The following is a 20498-nucleotide window of genomic DNA, read 5'->3' as shown; positions in this document are numbered from 1 at the left end:
CCCTAACTCTAACCCTTCCCTCCCCCCCATTATGTGTCATCCTCCACTTATCAGCGATATCATTCGTCCTTTGGCTTTTTGAGATCGGCCTATCTCACTTAGCATGATATTCTCCAATTTCATCCATTTGCCTGCAAATGTCATAATTTTATCATTCTTTATGGCTGAATAATATTCCATTGTATATATATACCACAGTTTCTTTATCCACTCATCAATTGAAGGGCATCTAGGTTGGTTCCACAGTCTGGCTATTGTGAATTGAGCAGCTATGAACATTGATGTGGCTGTATTTCTGTAGTATGCAGATTTTAAGTCCTTTGGGTATAGGCCAAGGAGTGGGATAGCTGGGTCAAATGGTGGTTCCATTCCAAGTTTTCTGAGGAATCTCCACACTGCTTTCCATAGTGGCTCCACTAATTTGCAGCCCCACCAGCAATGTATGAGTGTACCTTTCTCCCCACATCCTCGCCAACACCTGTTGTTGCTCGTATTCTTGATAATCGCCATTCTAATTGGGGTGAGATGGAATCTTAGGGTGGTTTTGATTTGCATTTCTCTTATTACTAGAGATGTTGAACATTTTTCCATATGTTTGTTGATTGCTTGTAGATCTTCTTCTGTGAAGTGTCTATTCATTTCCTTAGCCCATTTGTTGACTGGACTATTTGAATTCTTGGAGTAGAGTTTTTTGAGTTCTTTATAGATTCTGGAGATTAGTGCTCTATCTGAAGTATGATTGGCAAAGATATTCTCCCACTCTGTAGGCTCTTTCTTCGCATTGCTGATAGTTTCCTTTGCTGAGAGAAAGCTTTTTAGTTTGAATCTATCCCAGTGGTTGATTCTAGCTTTTATTTCTTGTGCTATGGGAGTCCTGTTAAGGAAGTCTGGTCCTAGACCAACAAGGTGAAGATTTGGACCTACTTTTTCTTCTATAATCTGCAGGGTCTCTGGTCTGATTCCGAGGTCCTTAATCCATTTTGAGTTTAGTTTCGTGCATGGTGAGAGATATGGGTTTAGTTTCATTCTATTGCATATGGATTTCCAATTCTCCCAGCACCATTTGTTGAAGAGGCTATCTTTTCTCCATTGCATATTTTTGGCCCCTTTGTCTAGTATGAGAAAATTGTATTTATTTGGGTTTGTGTCCGTGTCCTCTATTCTGTACCATTGATCTACCTTTCTATTTTGGTACCAATACCATGCCGTTTTTGTTACTATTGCTTTGTAGTAGAGTTGAAGATCTGGTATTGCAATACCCCCTGTTTCACTCTTCCTGCTAAGGATTGCTTTAGCTATTCTGGGTTTCTTATTCTTCCAGATGAATTTCATAATTGCTTGCTCTATTTCTGTAAGGTACGTCATTGGGATTTTAATTGGAATTGCATTGAATTTGTATAGCACTTTAGGTAGTATGGCCATTTTGACAATATTAATTCTTCCTATCCAAGAACATGGAAGATCTTTCCATCTTCTAAGGTGTTCTTTAATTTCTTTCTTTAGTGTTATATAGTTCTCCTTGTAGAGGTCTTTCACCTCTTTTGTGAGATTGATTCCCAAGTATTTTATTTTTTTCGATGCTATTGTGAATGGGGTCGTTTTCCTAATTTCTCTTTCTGAAGATTCATCACTTATGTATAAAAATGCGTTGGATTTATGGGCATTGATCTTGTAACCTGCTACTTTACTGAATCCACTTATGAGTTCTAAGAGTTTTCTGGTGGAATTTCCAGGTTTCTCTAAATATATAATCATGTCATCAGCGAACAGGGATAGTTTGAGTTCTTCTTTTCCAATTCGTATCCCTTTAATTTCTTTGGTTTGTCTAATTGCTCTGGCCAGAGTCTCAAGAACGATGTTGAATAGAAGTGGTGAAAGAGGGCATCCCTGCCTTGTTCCAGTTTTTAGGGGGAATGCTTTCAGTTTTTCACCATTTAGAATGATATTAGCCATGTTTGTTTGTTTTTTTAATGGTACTGGAGATTGAACCCAGGGATACTTAACCCCTAAGCCATATCTCCAGCCCTTTTTGGTATTTTATTTAGAGACGGACTCAGTGAGTTACTTAGGGCCTCGCTAAGTTGCTGAGGCTGGCTTTGAACTTGCGATCCTCCTGCCTCAGCCTCCTGAGCTGCTGGGATTACAGGTATGCACTAACATGGCTGGCTGGAAGTGTTCTATCCCTTTTTAATTCATAGAATAATTTGAAGAGCTTTGGCATTAATTCTTCTTGAAAGTTCTGGTAGAATTCCCCTGCATGCATCATATCTTTAATAAAGCCAACCAGCTTATTTTGCATTTTGGAATTGAACTCTGTATTTACCTAGTTAACTAAGCATCATGCCCATTTCATTAGATCTATTGTCTGACTTTGTTTTATAATTGTGATGTATGGTTTGTAAGTGAGTTTTCAAAGATAAACTTTTCTTAATGTTGGTATATTTTCAGAAAATACTCTTCTAACTTTTGTGTGATACGGTAAAAGGATATTTAATGACTTTAGTGACTTCCATTAGTGAAGTTTGGTGAAGATTCCATTAGTGTAGATTAGTCATTTTAGTTTCTTCCATTAAGAGTAGTCATCCTGATTAATAATGCAATGTGTTCTTTATTTTTTTTTTTTTAAAGAAAGAAACTCAGAGGGGCAAAAAGTCCTAACAAGGCATCTTATTCTTGTTATAGCTGGCTATAAATATCCATTTCTTAACCTATGAGAGAGTCCCATAATTCTTAATTTTTGGCTCATTTCTACAACCACTTTTTGTGATTTTTCCCATTTGATTGCTTTAAATGTTCTCTAGAATGTAACTTCTGTGAGGGTAGGGATGGTGCCACCCAAGTTCACATGGTTCTCAACCTGCTATGTGGCACAAAGGTGTCTTGTAGGCATTTGTTGAAGAAATGAGACAACTTGAACCTGACTGGTAATGTGTTTCACATACTACTTATTGTTTCTGCTAGAAATTTTCTTGTAATTTTGCTACAGTATAACTCTATTATCCATCCAAATATTCATTTTTAAGAAACTGAGAATTTCACCTAACCAATATCTCTGATTGGGCTAATTCATTCTTTTTTTTTAATTAAATTTTTTTAAACATTTTTACAGACATTTTGATTCATTGTACACAAATGGAGTGCAACTGTTCATTTCTATGGTTGTATACAATGTATATTCACACCATTCATGTAATCATACATATACATAGGGTAATACTGACTGTTTCATTCTACTGTTTTTCCATCCCCATCCCCTCCCACCCCTTTTCCCTCTACACCATCCAAAGTTTCTTCATTCTTCTCTTCCCCCCATAACCCCCTTCATTATATATTGTCATGTACTTAAGAGAGAAAACATTCTGCTTTTGGTTTTTTGGGCTTGGCCTATTTCACTTAGCATGATATTTTCCAACTTCATCCATTTACCAGCAAATGCCATAATTTTCTTCTTCTTTATGGCTGAGTAATATTCCATTGTGTAGATATACCACAGTTTCTTTATCCATTTGTCAATTAAAGGGCATCTGGGTTGGTTCCACAATCTAGCTATTGTGAATTGAGCTGCTATGAACAGTTATGTGGCTGCATCACTGTAGTACACTGATTTTAAGTCCTTTGGGTATAAACCAAGGAGTGGGATAGATGGGTCAAATGGTAGTTCCATTCCAAGCTTTCTGAGGAATCCCCATATTGCTTTCCATTGGAAATGTGCCAATTGATTCTTTAAAAAAAAAAAAATTGAGATGGACATTGATCTCATTTCATGGGTTCACTTATTTTTCTATACCAAAAAATCTGAGCAGAACACCTGACATGAACCCATAATTTCACAAGTTTATTCCGTTGGATGGAATAGAGACGGAATGCATGTGTCTTGATACCAGTTTATCTCCAACCTGAGTTTGCACTTTTGGTGGAGGATCAGAGCTGTCATATTTGCCAACTACAGGCAGAACATCAAGTCTTTCTCAGTTTGCCAGAAAACCTAGTAGAGACGATTGTGCTTATTTTCGTTTATTTGTTTACACATTTGGACTTGAAGCTAAACACACTGAAGGTCTTCCTTGTGTGTCAGTTCTCTTTGCTCCCGGCAGAGCCCATAGAGCCTGTTGTCAGTGGACTACTCAGAGAAGAAGCCTTCTATGGAGCTTTCTATTGTCAGCATTTGGGGATCAGGCTCAAGAATTGTCTGCCCAACTTACTTTCTCAGTAGATGAATTAATTGGTTTTAGGAAAGGTAATTAAGAACACAACCTTTTGAGGCAGAACCATATAGCATAATATAGTATTGCTCAAGTGTACATGTACAAAATTAATTGGATCTTTTCAGTACTTAGTTTTCCAGCCTAAAAGTAAGAATGCATACACTTGCCTGTTTTTAACATAGTATTAAGTGGCTTCATTGATTTTGGAGGTTATTTGAAGATCTTCCAGAAAAATTATTATTCCATAGCTACAAAGTAACAAGTCTCAGACCTAAAGACATCTTGGAAATCTTAGGGCAAGTTCATTAAACCTCAGTAAGATTCATTGGTATGCTTACTTCCCAGAGTGTGTGCCCTAAAGTATTTAGTGTGCTTTAAAAATCAAAAGCAGGGTTCTAGCATATGATTTTAGTAGCAGTCACAAGGTATCATGCTGCCTAAAAGTTGTGTAAAAATATGTATTAAAACTCAAATTCGGGAGGTTTTCAAGATGGCGGCCTAGAGGGTGGCTGCATTACGTGTTGCTCCAGAACTCAGGATTCAAGAGAGGAGATATTGAGACGCTTGGGACCAACTCAAAGTAGCCGGGTGACTCTCACCCCCTGGGGGGGCATCCCAGTTGGGACGGGGGTCCCGGAACGCAGGAAACTTTGTGAAGTAGAACTGCCGGCGAGACGCCCCTCCCCCTGCTGGAGCGCCATAGAGGAGGCCGCTCGGCACAGCGCTGGGACTCGGAGCAGCCACTGGGGCTCCGGTGGCTGCCCGGGGGAGGAGTGGCGGGGAGAACTGTGTGGACTCAGGACACCGGGGCCTGCCCTGAGGAGGAGGAGAGGAGCGTGGCCACTTGGATTCGGAGAGACTGCGCCAGAGCTGCAGGCGGTTGCCAGAGGAGAAGCCGCGCGGCGAGCTGTTTGGAATCAGAACGACGCTTCTGAACACCGGGGCCTGCCCTGAGGACAAGGAGGAAGAGGAGCGGCCGCTTGGATTCGGGTGACTATACGGGAACTACAGGCGGTTGCCAGAGAAGGGGCTGCGTGGCGAGCTGTTTGGACTCTGACCACTTCTGAACCCCGGGGCCTGCCCGGAGGAGTAGGAGAAGGAGGAGAAGGAGCGCGGCGGGTCCTTTGGACTCGCAGTGACTGCATTAGCGCTCCAGGCGGCTGCTCAGAGGAGAAGGCGAGTGGTGAGTTGTTTGGTCTTAAAGTGACAGCTCCTGAACACAGGGGGGCTGCCTGGAGGAGAAGCGTGGTGGGACGCTTGGTCTTGAGGGACCACACCAGAGCTCCGGGCAGTTGCCCAGAGGACCCGTGCAGCGGGTCACGTGGATTCAGAGCCACTCAGAGGGACTGCTCCTGAACACCCGGGGGGTTATCTGGAGAAGGAGGAGGAACGGGCAGGGTCACTTCGACTCGGAGTGATTGATTGCCCCGGGCTACGGGTGGTTGGTGGGAGGAGGAGGCACGAAGTGAGTTTCTTGGACTCCTAGTGACCGCACCGGCATACTGGGCGGCTGTCTGGAGGAAGAGGCCTGTGGCGGGTCTCTGGGACTCAGAGCGATTGTGCGGGGCCACAGGTGGCTGCTCAGAGGAGGGGCCACGCAGCCAGGCGATTAGGTGCAGAACAGGGTCCCAGAATCTAGGAGGCTTCTGGGTGGAAGAGCCGCACAGAGACAGGCTTAGGGCGGAGCGAAGGTTCCAGGCCTATGGGCAAATTCTCTGAGGAGGGGCAGCCTAAGGAGATTCATCTGCGAAGGGTGAGGCTCCCAGGCCCAGGAGGTAGGGCCGGGCCCCTGGAAACTTTGCAGAGGAAGGCAGCCCAGCCCAGGCAGTAGCTGTAAATTGAGGGGAACCTCTAGGAGGAAACTGACCAGCGAGACCTCCCCACCGAGTGAGTCTTCCCTGCTGGGTGAGGTTTCCCACAAGGACGGTAAAACCAGAGACTCAGGCCCAAACAGGCCTTGCCTCAGCCCACAGCCTAGGTCCCCTTTGGATGACCATTGGTCAACAAGTGGAGGCACCTCTGCCCACTAGCAGGGAATATACCCCACCTGAACGCCACCACTCCTAGAGAGGCAGCTTCCTTGTGGAGCACCGCATTATCAACCTCCTCCAAGACTTCAGCCTACTGAAGGCTAAGAGGGGATATATATAGAAATCTTCAGGGTCATTGTAAATCAACAGAGGAAATCTGCAATATCTCAGCGGTCCACTGATATCTGAACAACATGAGAAAACAAGGAAAGAAAATGCTGCAAACAAATCTAGATGTTACATCAATAAAACCCAATGACAGCATGGCAGAAGAAATGACAGAAAAGGAGTTCAGAATGTACATAATTAAAATGATCAGAGAAGCAAACGAGGAGATGAAAGAGCAAATGCAAGCATTGAATGATGAGATGAAAGAGCAAATGCAAGCATTGATTGATCGCACCAATCGACAGTTAAAAGAGCAAATACAGGAAGCTAAAGATCATTTCAATAAAGAGTTAGAGATATTGAAAAAAAACCAAACAGAAATCCTTGACATGAAGGAAACAATAAACCAAATTAAGAACTCCATAGAAAGCATATCCAATAGGATAGAACACCTGGAAGACAGAACCTCAGACATTGAAGACAAAATATTTAACCTTGAAAACAAAGCTGAACAAACAGAGAAGATGGTAAGAAATCATGAACAGAATATACAAGAACTATGGGATATCATGAAAAGGCCAAATTTAAGAATTATTGGGATTGAGGAAGGCCTAGAGAAACAAGCCAAAGGAATGAACAACCTATTCAATGAAATAATATTAGAAAATTTCCCAAATCTGAAGAATGAAATGGAAAATGAAGTTCAAGAGGCTTACAGGACTCCAAATACACAAAATTACAACAGACCCACACCAAGGCACATTATAATGAAAATACCTAACATACAAAATAAAGACAGAATTTTAAAGGCTGTGAGAGAAAAGAACCAAATTACATTCAGGGGGAAACCAATACGCATATCAGCAGATTTTTCAATCCAGACCCTAAAAGCTAGAAGGTCCTGGAACAACATTTTTCAAGCCCTGAAAGAAAATGGATGCCAACCAAGAATCTTATACCCAGCAAAACTTACCTTCAAATTTGATGATGAAATAAAATCCTTCCATGATAAACAAAAGCTAAAAGAATTTACAAAAAGAAAGCCAGCATTACAGAACATTCTCAACAAAATATTCCATGAGGAAGAGATGAAAAACAAAGAAGCAAATCAGCAAAGGGAGGAATTATCCTAAAGGAATTGTCAAATAAAGGAGGAAACAAGTTGTGTCAAACAAATAAATAAACAAAATTTTAAAAATGAACCAAATGACCGGGAAAACAAATCATTTCTCTATAATAACCCTGAATGTTAATGGCCTAAATTCATCAATCAAAAGACATAGACTGGCAGACTGGATTAAAAAGAAAGATCCAACAATATGTTGCCTGCAAGAGACTCACCTCATAGAAAAAGATACCCATAGATTAAAGGTGAAAGGATGGGGAAAAACATACCATGCACATGGACTCAGCAAAAAAGCTGGAGTATCCATCCTCATTTCCGATAAGGTGGACTTCAAGCCAAAGTTAGTCAGAAGGGATAAAGAAGGTCATTTCATACTGCTTAAGGGAAGCATAAATCAACAAGATATAACAATCATAAACATCTATGCCCCAAACAGTGGCTCATCTATGTATGTCAAACAAATCCTTCTCAATTTCAGAAACCAAATAGACCACAACACAATAATACTAGGTGATTTTAACACGTCGCTCTCACCACTGGACAGATCTTCCAGACAAAAATTGAACAAAGAAACCATAGATCTCAACAACACAATCAATAATTTAGACTTAACGGACATTTATAGAATATTCCATCCAACCAAGAGTGAATACACTTTCTTCTCAGCAGCACATGGAACCTTCTCTAAAATAGACCATATATTATGCCACAAAGATAATGTTAGCAAATACAAGAAGATAGAGACACTAGCATGTATTCTATCAGATCATAATGGATTGAAGTTAGAAATAAATGAAAGAGTAAAACACAGAAACTATTCCAACATCTGGAGATTAAACAATATGCTATTATATGATGAATGGATAACAGAAGATATTAGGAAGGAAATTAAAAAATTCTTAGAGGTAAATGAGAACAAAGAAACATCATATCAAAATCTCTGGGACACTATGAAAGCAGTACTTAGAGGGAAATTTATTTCATGGAGCGCATTTAATAAAAGAAGTAAAACTCAACAAATAAACAACCTAACACTACAGCTCAAAGCCTTAGAAAAAGAAGAACAGAACAGCACCAAAAGTAGTAGAAGACAGGAAATAGTTAAACTCAGAGCTGAAATCAATGAAATTGAAACAAAAGAAACAATACAAAAAATTGACAAAATAAATAGTTGGTTCTTCGAAAAAATAAACAAAATTGATAAACCTTTAGCCACACTAACAAAGAGAAGACGAGAGAAAACCCAAATCACTAAAATTCGGAATGAACAAGGAAATATCACAACAGACAGGATTGAAATACAAAACATAATTAGAAGCTATTTTGAAAATCTATACTCCAACAAAATAGAAAATTTCGAAGACATCAACAGGTTTCTAGAGACATATGAATTGCCTAAACTGAACGAGGAGGACATAAACAATTTAAGTAGACCAATTTCAAGTACTGAAATAGAAGAAGTCATCAAAAGCCTACCAACAAAGAAAAGTCCGGGACCAGATGGGTTCTCAGCCGAGTTCTACAAAACCTTTAAAGAAGAGCTCATTCCAATACTTCTCAAAGTCTTCCATAAAATAGAAGAGGAGGGAACCCTCCCAAACTCATTCTATGAAGCCAATATCACACTGATACCTAAACCAGACAGAGATTCATCAAGGAAAGAAAATTTCAGACCAATATCCTTAATGAACATCGACGCAAAAATTCTCAACAAAATTTTAGCAAATCGCATACAAAAACATATTAAAAAGATAGTGCACCATGATCAAGTGGGTTTCATCCCAGGGATGCAAGGTTGGTTCAACATCAGGAAATCAATAAACGTAATTCACCATATTAATAGACTTAAAGTCAAGAATCACATGATTATTTCAATAGATGCAGAAAAAGCATTTGATAAAATACAGCACCCCTTCATGCTCAAAACACTAGAAAAAATAGGGATAGTGGGAACATTCCTTAATATTGTAAAGGCCATTTATGCTAAGCCCATGGCTAATATCATTCTAAATGGTGAAAAACTGAAAGCATTCCCCCTAAAAACTGGAACAAGGCAGGGATGCCCTCTTTCACCACTTCTATTCAACATCGTTCTTGAGACTCTGGCCAGAGCAATTAGACAAACCAAAGAAATTAAAGGGATACGAATTGGAAAAGAAGAACTCAAACTATCCCTGTTCGCTGATGACATGATTATATATTTAGAGGAACCTGGAAATTCCACCAGAAAACTCTTAGAACTCATAAGTGATTTCAGTAAAGTATCAGGTTACAAGATCAATGCCCATAAATCCAACGCATTTTTATACATAAGTGATGAATCTTCAGAAAGAGAAATTAGGAAAACTACCCCATTCACAATAGCCTCGAAAAAAATAAAATACTTGGGAATCAATCTCACAAAAGAGGTGAAAGACCTCTACAATGAGAACTATATAACACTAAAGAAAGAAATTAAAGAACACCTTAGAAGATGGAAAGATCTTCCATGTTCTTGGATAGGAAGAATTAATATTGTCAAAATGGCCATACTACCTAAAGTGCTATACCAATTCAATGCAATTCCAATTAAAATCCCAATGACGTACCTTACAGAAATAGGGCAGGCAATTATGAAATTCATCTGGAAGAATAAGAAACCCAGAATAGCTAAAGCAATCCTTAGCAGGAAGAGTGAAACAGGGGGTATTGCAATACCAGATCTTCAACTCTACTACAAAGCAATAGTAACAAAAACGGCATGGTATTGGTACCAAAATAGAAAGGTAGATCAATGGTACAGAATAGAGGACACGGACACAAACCCAAATAAATACAATTTTCTCATACTAGACAAAGGGGCCAAAAATATGCAATGGAGAAAAGATAGCCTCTTCAACAAATGGTGCTGGGAGAATTGGAAATCCATATGCAACAGAATGAAACTAAACCCATATCTCTCACCATGCACGAAACTAAACTCAAAATGGATTAAGGACCTCGGACTCAGACCAGAGACCCTGCAGATTATAGAAGAAAAAGTAGGTCCAAATCTTCACCTTGTTGGTCTAGGACCAGACTTCCTTAACAGGACTCCCATAGCACAAGAAATAAAAGCTAGAATCAACCATAGATTCAAACTAAAAAGCTTTCTCTCAGCAAAGGAAACTATCAGCAATGCGAAGAAAGAGCCTACAGAGTGGGAGAATATCTTTGCCAATCATACTTCAGATAGAGCACTAATCTCCAGAATCTATAAAGAACTCAAAAAACTCTACTCCAAGAATTCAAACAGTCCAGTCAACAAATGGGCTAAGGAAATGAATAGACACTTCACAGAAGAAGATCTACAAGCAATCAACAAACATATGGAAAAATGTTCAACATCTCTAGTAATAAGAGAAATGCAAATCAAAACCACCCTAAGATTCCATCTCACCCCAATTAGAATGGCGATTATCAAGAATACGAGCAACAACAGGTGTTGGCGAGGATGTGGGGAGAAAGGTACACTCATACACTGCTGGTGGGGCTGCAAATTAGTGCAGCCACTATGGAAAGCAGTGTGGAGATTCCTTAGAAAACTTGGAATGGAACCACCATTTGACCCAGCTATCCCACTCCTTGGCCTATACCCAAAGGACTTAAAATCTGCATACTACAGAAATACAGCCACATCAATGTTCATAGCTGCTCAATTCACAATAGCCAGACTGTGGAACCAACCTAGATGCCCTTCAATTGATGAGTGGATAAAGAAACTGTGGTATATATATACTATGGAATATTACTCAGCCATAAAGAATGATAAAATTATGACATTTGCAGGCAAATGGATGAAATTGGAGAATATCATGCTAAGTGAGATAAGCCAATCTCAAAAAGCCAAAGGACGAATGATATCGCTAATAAGTGGAGGTTGACACATAATGGGGGGGAGGGAAGGGTTAGAGTTAGGGTTAGGGAGGGGGGCAAGTATGGAGGAAGGAACTACTGTATAGAGGGTAAAGAGGGGTGGGAGGGGTGGGGGGAAGGGAAAAAAATAACAAAATGAATCAAACAACATTGCTCTATGTAAATTTATGATTACACAAATGGTATGCCTTTACGCCATGTACAAACAGAGAAACAACATGTATCCCATTTGTTTACAATAAAAAAAAATAAAAATAAAAAAATAAAAAAAAGAAAAAAGAAAAAAAAAAAAAAACAACAAAAAAAAAAACTCAAATTCACACAAATGTCTTTTAAAGACTTTTAACAGAAAATATTGTGTTGAACCCTTAGATTAACATTTTCTTTGTATTTTTGAAGCCATTTATATTCTTTTTATAAGCTCTTATCAAATGTGTGTGTGCATGCTGTCCCCCTCTACCTGCAGCCAAATCAATAGACGTTTTTTGAACTTTCACTTTGTGACCAGAATGATGTTAGGTGTGCCAGTTGTATTCTCTCCTTTGCTAATTTGGGGCGTATATAATTTTGGTATGTCTATTTATTATTTACTTGGTGTCATTTTAACTTGGTTTTCTTTCTTAGCTTGAACTTTTTCCTATATTTGTTTGCCAACTGCATTCTTTCCTCTGTGACTTTAGGTGTCCCTATTCTTGGCTTTTTTTCCTCTGAGGTTGTAACAATTGTCAACAGATCCTGACCAGGTTCCTGGGCAGTTCATATCTTTAATCAATTAATACTTTTGCTTTTTTTCTATTCTTCTTTTATTCATTGTAGCAGAAAACAAAAAGGAATTAAATTAACAGAATTAGAAAAATGGAAGGGAAAACTAAAATGAACCAGAGGAGTCTTAAATGTATGTTAAACTGAGTTGGATAACTTAAGTTTGGTAAGTAATGGAAGCAGTATGATATTATGGAATAATTTGGCATCTTCAGCAACCTTGTTCAATGGATACATTAAGCCCACCTTGCAACACTGCCAGAGCACGTAAAAGGCTTGCCCTATCAGCCTCTTTGTCTTAGTCCATTCAGTCTGCTGTAACAACATATCACAAATTGGGTAGCTTGTAAACAACAGAAATTGACCTCTCACAGTTCTGGAGGTTGAAAACTCCATGATCAAAATGCTGGCAGATTTAGAGTCTGGTGAGTGCCTCCACTCTGGTTCATAGACCTTCTAGCTATGTCCTCACATGGTGTGAGGTAAGAACTCTGGTCTTCAACTCTTTTAAGGGCATTAATTCCACTTACAAGGGTTCCACTCTTATGACCCAGTCACCTTCCTTATACTTTCCCATTGGGGATTAGGTTTCATCATAGGAAGTTTGAGGGGACACGAACATTCCATCCACAAGTTCTCCAATGCTGAAGGTATGGCAACATGAGAAAGACAGAACAGCAGTTGACACCAAGATTCAGAGCAAACATTTATTTTACCCCATCTTCCTCCCTGCTTCTCTGCAATTAATATTTAACATAGTTTCTCCATCTTTTATGACAGCCATTTATTGTATCATTATTCCCATTTTTCTGATGAGGAAATTGAGGATCTGAGAAATTAAGTAGCTTGCACAAGGTCATAGATTTGGTAAAGGATTTGGGTTGAGTTCTGACAGATTTCAAAACCATTTCTTTCCACAGTGCCAGGCTGCCTTGTATATAATGAGTATGGAAGATTGAAAAGGAGTTAATGGTGTGGCCATTCCACTGTTCTTTCCACTACTTCACTTGGTGAATGACTAATAGGCAAATACTCCCAGAGGGTATTTGCATTTTAAAAGAGGAGCTCATTAACTCTAATGAATCTCTAATTGGTAGAATTGGTGGGGGAGTTAATTTTAAGTGCTGGGACTTTCTCCTGTGTCTTCAAGGTGCCTAGCTGTCCTTTTCTCCTCTGTAGATTATCAACTAAGCTGGAATTAGAATTATGTAGTAGAATGCAGCCACAAACTGCTAGTCAGACTCGAATGCAGTTGAGTAATTTATAGGGAGTCATGAAAAAAAAATCATCAAAAGGGATATAGTATGGGGGTTAGCATTATATAAAATGAGTGTTCAAGAGCAAATGAATTTGGCAATATTGAAGGTCTTCTGAAGAGTAAGGTAGAAATAATATATTTTATGACCAATTTTAACTTCAGAAGTGTTATATAAGCATTTCCTATAGAGTGTTGAGTCTCTGAAACAGGTTTAATAGATGTCAGTTAAATAAAATGCTCCATAGTCAAATACATTGTGAAAAACTTAAAATTTCTTTACTACAGAATTTCTCAGTTGGTAAAATGCATTTTAAAGCAACTACAGAATTTATACCCTACAGGTTTTTCTCATACTTTTGACAAAGAAATTCTTTTTTCCATGTGAACCTCTTGGAATCAGTGTTTTTTAGTTTGCACTCTTAGATATGGAGTTCTAGATTAAAACTCTCATTAAAAAAAGAAGACGAAGAAGAAGAAGAAGAAGAAAAAGATGAAGAAAACAGCAACTTTGTATTCACAACTTGTATGTGCATTCGGACTCCATTCAAGTCTACACCAGCCCATTCCCAGTGCTTTTGGTCCTAGGGGCATGCTAGTAATAACAGCCCTCTTCCCAGATGAGATCTGGTCACTTGAGAGGGGAAAAAAAAAAAAAATCCACGGAGATCAACAACTTCTCATCTGTTTTGCCTTGAAAGCTGTTGTTGAAGAATGTGGCTTATATCAGGGAACAAAAGGGTTTCTTAATTTGAATCCCAGAATTAGCTTGAGTTATATTCAGTTTCAGGATAGATGGGGCAGGCTTCCCCATGTCAGGGGAGGTTCCTGTGGAAGTTCAGAAGAATGTGCTGTTTTGGAGAGAAGGGAAGAAGGGTCAGAACAATGTGTACCCAGCCAAGTCATCCCAAACTTACCACACCACAGAAAAAAGAGTGGAGAGAGGCATGGAGTGGATACTAATGGAGCAAAAGGAGTGGGAACCAAGTATCTGTTCCCTCAGCCACCTACCACCAAGCCTCTGGACAAACCTCAGAATGATTCAAGGAGGCATTAATGTTCCCTTCCCATCCCTAGGAACTTCTCCCCTTTCCACTTTCCCTTTCATCTAGTGTTCACTTTCTACCATCATGTCTCCACTTCCTCCTCCCATTTTCACCCAGGAGAATGGGATCATGATGGTACTGTAATGGCTGTCTCTTTCTTATCTCCTTGTATAGCTGGAACGTTATTGAATTTTTGTTTCAGTAAAGGTGGAGTGCATATATTCCTCTGAATCAGAGATTGGAGAACTGCAGCCTGCCACCTGTTTTTGTAAATAAAATTGTATTGGAACACAGCCACACTCATTAGCTTACATATTGTCCATGGCTGCTCTTGGCTACAATGGTGGAGTTGTGAAGTTGTGACAGAGACCATATGGCCTGAAAAGTTTAAAGTGTTCACTATCTGGCCTTTTAAAGGAAAAAAAAAAAAAAAATTAGCTAACCTCTAATCTAAACTATAGGTGAATTACACTTATGTTCTTTAAATTCTGAAAGAGCTATATATGTATACTCTTTATTCTAAATGAAAGCTACATTTTAAAAAAAATTGAATGGTTGTGGTATAAGAGGAATTTTTGTCTCTTTAAAAATGTTTCTAGCCTCACAGACTTTGGAAAAATGTCAAGGGAATTGTGTTTGCTTTATAAGACTAGAATGAAGGACACAGGCTTGCTCTAGTCAGAAGTATTTGGCATCTCTACCAGAGTGGGAAGATAATCTCTGGGCCTCGGAAAGCAAAAAAATAAATTGGAGAGAATTGGAGACAGAGAGTAGGGACTCAGGTTGGACCAGCACAGAGTCCTGCTTTTGGAGCTCCTTTCAGCACTCTGGGCTGTTCATACCCTGCTACCTAATGAGAACCTTGGTTCCTCCCATCTCAGCCCTTAACTACCTTTCACCAGACCTGAGACCCTGGGGATGTTAGGAAATGGATTCTGCCTGTAATGGGAATGCCTTCCATCTGGGAGACTGTGAGTGGGTCCCCAAATACCCCTTAGACTTTATTTACCTGTCAACCAGGGAAGTACAGGGGGAATCTTATTGTGCCTGCCCAACTAAATAATCAAATGTGATGTTTAAAAAAGGCTTGTGAATAGTAAAATACCGTGAAAATGCCACTGGGTTTTATTCTTTTTAAATGACTGACTTATAAATATAACATTTTTTAATCTATTCAGCATATAAGTGAAAATTAACATATTTGAAAATGATAGTACCTTATTTCACATTTCTCACCTCCACTTTTGTTTGTTGTTAAATTATAGAGCCTTTCTGTGGATTATAGAATATATAGATAATAAGTTAATTTTTAACATAATAAAATAATGGGAAAAACTTCCAAAAATGGTATTTCATTGCACCCTATTCTTTTCTTTGTTGTTTCTTTAGCTTTCATTTTGTGCCTTTGTTTATAGAGAAATAAACTTGCAGATGGCAATTTTCCTTGTAATCAGTTATTGTCCTATCTGAGTCATCGCCAGACATGGCATTTCGGTAAATAGTGATTCTGCAGTTGCTTCCAGGCAGATGTGTTATATGATGTCAAAAACACTAGCTGATAACCTTTCTGGTTTTTCAAGCAGTAGGGAAAGTGGAGAAAGCTTTGTGTAGATACACACTTTGAAATCAGAAAATGGCAAAGGAAACAGATTGTGTGCTCGGTGGTTTTAGCCTAATACAATATTTGTGTGGCTGTGGGTAGAGAGTAATCATTTTAAAAGATAAATGATCTTTCTTAGAATAAATGACTTCATAGTGGGATATGTGTATTTTCTCATACATACATGATTTTTCAGGTTTTGTTTTTGTTTTTGTATGTGCATTATTAAACTTGACCTTGACCTCATTGTGTAGAGATCTGTATTACCTTGGCTGCTCATGTTATTTTGGTCTCATGCCCATAACTAAGGAAACTAAACCCTTTGTACATTGATTTCTCCACCTGTAATTGAAGGGTGATTATTGTATCCCTAACTTTCAGAGAAAAGGGGAATTCTAAAAATAAGTCTCTTGGTGTGCCAATAAGTGATCAACGTAAAGTCACTTAAAATCAATCAAAATAGTTGTTTGACATCCTAGGTCACAAGTAAATTGATTTAAAATTTCACTTAACAATAAACTTTATTATCTATAGACATAATCCAAAAATTTCTAATGCTTTTTAATGTGTTTTTAATTTTTAGCTCTTTAAAATATAATAAATTATGCCACAATTATGAATTTTAGTAGCAATATATTAAAGTGGTATTTATTAAATTTGCCTTTTAAATTTCACAAATAAGTTTTCAAAGAAAGACATTACTGCTCAAATATAGTTTTTGTTCACTCCTAGTAAGTCTTTTGTCACAGATTTTAGGTAGGAAACCATAAAGATAAATTCAGTAATTTATTCAGTTAATATTTATTGAATTCTGTTATGTCCTGCGTCCTGCCTAACAATAACGTTGCACACAACTGAGAGCAAAGCTGATAACTGGAAATGTGCCTTGACATGTTTAGATTGTAAACACTGTGGGGGAGTTAAAGTTTCTAAAGTAATTTTAGTTCTTGCTTCATGATTTTAGAATATAACAGAATTTTATTTAATCCTTTGAAAGTTTCATGAAGCTCTTCCTTGTTTATAGCCATTGATAAACTAAACTTCTGTGTGTCATCAGGAAAAGTTAAGCTTAGTAAAGATTTTCATGCTTTATCTTCAATCAAGACTTGTAACCTTTCGTTTGCTAACAGATTCCTAACCTGTAGTGTCAGCCATACCATTATCCATGAATTTGGTAATTGTCCCTGTTGGGGACATTCCTAGAATGGTTTAATTTTGGGGAAAGAACAATTTAAAATTTGTTAATTGAGCTTCAAAAAAGTAGTCTAATTTGTTGTCTACCTATCATGTGTTAATAACGAACCATTAGTAATAATAAGTTAATTGTGCTTTTACTTGCCCAGCTATATGTATATCTGTCCTTTGTCCTTCCAGGCAGCTTAATCACCTAGTTCATTTTGTAATAAAACCCACTCAGGCACTAACCTTAAGAATTAAAGTTTATACTGAAGGCTAATTTATACATTTGTTTATTGTTCCTTCCTGTGGTAATGATTATCTGGCATTTGACTAATTATTACATAGAAACATACATATTTACTCCAAGGCAAATCCACAGAGGCACAAACACTGAAACAGTAAACCTTATGAAAAATTAATTTGGAGGACAGTTATTCATATCATAAAAATGCTATTTTAAAATGATTTGCCTTATCTTTTTTAATCACAAATTTAGTTTGTTTGAAATATGACCTGATTAAAAATTTGAATTCATTTGATTTTTATAGCATAAACCTATATAAAGCAGGATACATTTCTGGTGTAGGTAGTGTGTATATATGTTTATGGGTGGTTTATGAGACCTGTATAAACTACTGTTCTTCAAAATTAACTCATTTACTTTGTAAAAAGGAAATAGTGGTTGCTTCCATGATGTGAAGCATAATAATGTAAAAAAATTCAAATATGTAGAAAACAATTTGGCCTTAATAGTATTATAAAGTTTCTGTCCTTTTTACTTCATAGGAGATGCAACAAATGAGCCAAGGGGTAAAGCTTCTGAAGTGGAAGGCAGCCAATCTTTGGAGGTAAGTGAAACACAATAAAAGTCCTTTTGGGGTGAAACTGAGCAAGTCACTATTATTACATATTCCTCTGAGGATAAATAGTAACTTTAGCTCTTGATATACAGACAGGTGCCTAGATACCAAGAAACAGGTGACCTGCTGAAAGTCAGTTGATATCAGTATAGGGAGGGAGGGGGTTCTGAAGAGCTAAGCTTTTCTTAGTGCTAGGAAGAAGCTTTCTGTTAAACAAAAAGGGGAATAGAACTTTTAGGTTAAAACATCTAAAGTATTTTTAATTGAGTGGTTATTCTCTAATATTTTGGATAAATAGACAGTATATGAACCTATGGATAAAGGTTTGAAAATAACCTATTCAGAACTGTATTACGTGGGCTGAGGTTGTAGCTCAGTGGTAGAGTACTTGCCTAGCATGTGTGAGGCACTGGGTTCAACTCTTAGCACCACATATAAATAATATAAAGGTCCATTGACAACTAAAAACATATTTTTAAAAAACTGTACTACCTTACCATTTCTAGCAGTGAAGCACACTTTATGACAGTGTTCTATAAAAAAGCTAGGGTGTTTGTTCTTTCCACATGAGAAAGCTATTTGCTCCTTGAGGGTACTTGAAAATATAGCTGGGATACTTTTGAGTACTATGTGGAAATATATTAACATTTTTTAACCACTGAAAGAATCATTTTTAAGACTTAAGGGAATGTTAAATATTAGGGCAGAAGGGAGAGCCATGAATTTTGAAACTCTCCACCTGACACACCTCTGCTTACATTCTACTTGTAGTGTGGGAGGGTATTGCTGCATACAGCCAGAGTGAGGCCAGGGACCTGGCCTGAGAGATCCATAATGGTGTCCCCAATGCATAACACAGAGTAGGCAGCCAAAAGACTGGTTGCATGAGTTATAAGTAGGAAGTAACATTTATTTTAAGAGAGATTTGTATTTTTATATTTTATATTTTGCACAATGAGCAAATGTTTTTAATCAAGGAAAAACTTATTTAGACATAATACAGGAAGTAAATTCATGAAGAGGAAAAAAATCAACTTTTCCATAAAACTGTTCTTGTTCTTTTATTCATGCATACAACAAATATTTATTAAGCACTGACTGTACCTAAGTCACTGTGCAAGAAGCTGAGTACTTAAGGATGAAAGAAATAGATCCTAGGACAAAGAAAATATGTCCAGCTATATATTGAAGCAACTTGAGCTGTTTCGTTTATTCAAAAATTTAGTGAGTGCTAACCACAAGTAGCATTTCTCTCCCTCTCCCTCGCTCCCTCTCTCTCTCTCTCTCTGATACCTCAAATGGAACCCAGTGCCGCTTAACCACTGAGCTGCACCCCCAGGCTCACCCCCCTTTTCTTTTCTATCTAGAGTTAGGGTGTCATTTAGTTGCTCAGTACCTTGCTAAGTTGCTGAAGTTGGTTTTGAACTTGTGATCTTCCTGCCTCAGCCTTCCAAGCCTCTAGGATTATAGGCAAATGCCATCACACCAGGCATGAATAGCATCTTTGACAGGAAATGTATTTGGGATTTGGACAATAACCACCCAGATGGTTCAGAAATCATCAATGATTACTTGAGTTTCATTGCTTAGGGTCTTACACTATTCAGGCTACTATAAGAAAATACCATATTCTGGGTGGCTTATAAACAATAGAAACTTATTTCTTAAAGTTCTGGAATCTGGAAAGCCCCAGGGTGCTGGCAAACTTGGTATTTGATGAGAGGCAGCCTTTTGGTTTTTAGTTTTTTCCTTCTCATGGAACTCTAGTCTCTTCAGTTCCTGAAAAGGAAAGTAATCCCATTCATGAGAGCTTCATTTTCATGATCTACCTACCACCTCCCAATGGCCACACCTCTGGATACTATCACCTGGAGGTGATGTATTCAACATATGAATTTGGGGAAGGATAGAAACATTGAGATCATCGGCAGTGTCTGCAGAACTCAATTATTTTTCAAAGTCTGTTCATTGATAGAATTTCAAAAAGATTAATTCTTAGGAAAGGAACTTTGTAAGATTATAATTCTTAGAAATTCAAAACTAGCTCATTATTGTATTGCCTTTTAAACTTTCCATCAATACACTCAATTGTTAATGATTAAGGTTGGATGTATATACCCGTGCTGTGTCTGATATTTCAAAATTGCTTTCCAAGTGGCTGTGAAGACAAAGTTGTCAGAGAGCTTATTGATATAGCAGACTAGAAACAGGTACACTATAAAGGAGGTCACAGTGTTAAGTTGCAGTGGAAAACTACAATAATGAAAATGTACTTTTAGAAACTGTGTGTGTTTTATCACAGAAAAGCCTGATGATCATTTATCTTGATCTCAAACCTTCAAAAATGGTATTCATTATTCCATTCCTTCAAAAATGCAAAAACAAAAATATTGTTGCACATTCTTTCCCCCATCCCTATCTCCACCCTCACAC

The 20498-nt window shown here is 38.0% G+C and overlaps 1 protein-coding gene across 2 annotated transcripts in view; it reads left to right on the top strand.

Annotated features, from left to right (window-relative positions):
* UMAD1 (UBAP1-MVB12-associated (UMA) domain containing 1) overlaps window positions 1-20498 on the top strand; it is a 277343-nt gene that overhangs the window by 182353 nt on the left and 74492 nt on the right. For both annotated transcript variants that reach the window (XM_079151821.1, XM_079151822.1), the window contains one exon: window positions 17992-18053. In XM_079151821.1, the coding sequence (XP_079007947.1) occupies window positions 17992-18053 (62 nt within the window). The remainder of the gene's footprint in view (window positions 1-17991; window positions 18054-20498) is intronic.

Source organism: Sciurus vulgaris (genome assembly GCF_902686455.1).
Source record: "Sciurus vulgaris genome assembly, chromosome: 8".
In the NCBI taxonomy this organism is placed as follows: Eukaryota; Metazoa; Chordata; class Mammalia; order Rodentia; family Sciuridae; genus Sciurus; species Sciurus vulgaris.
The sequence above is the reverse complement of the archived record's forward strand: the minus strand, read 5'-3'. Positions and strand labels throughout refer to the sequence as shown.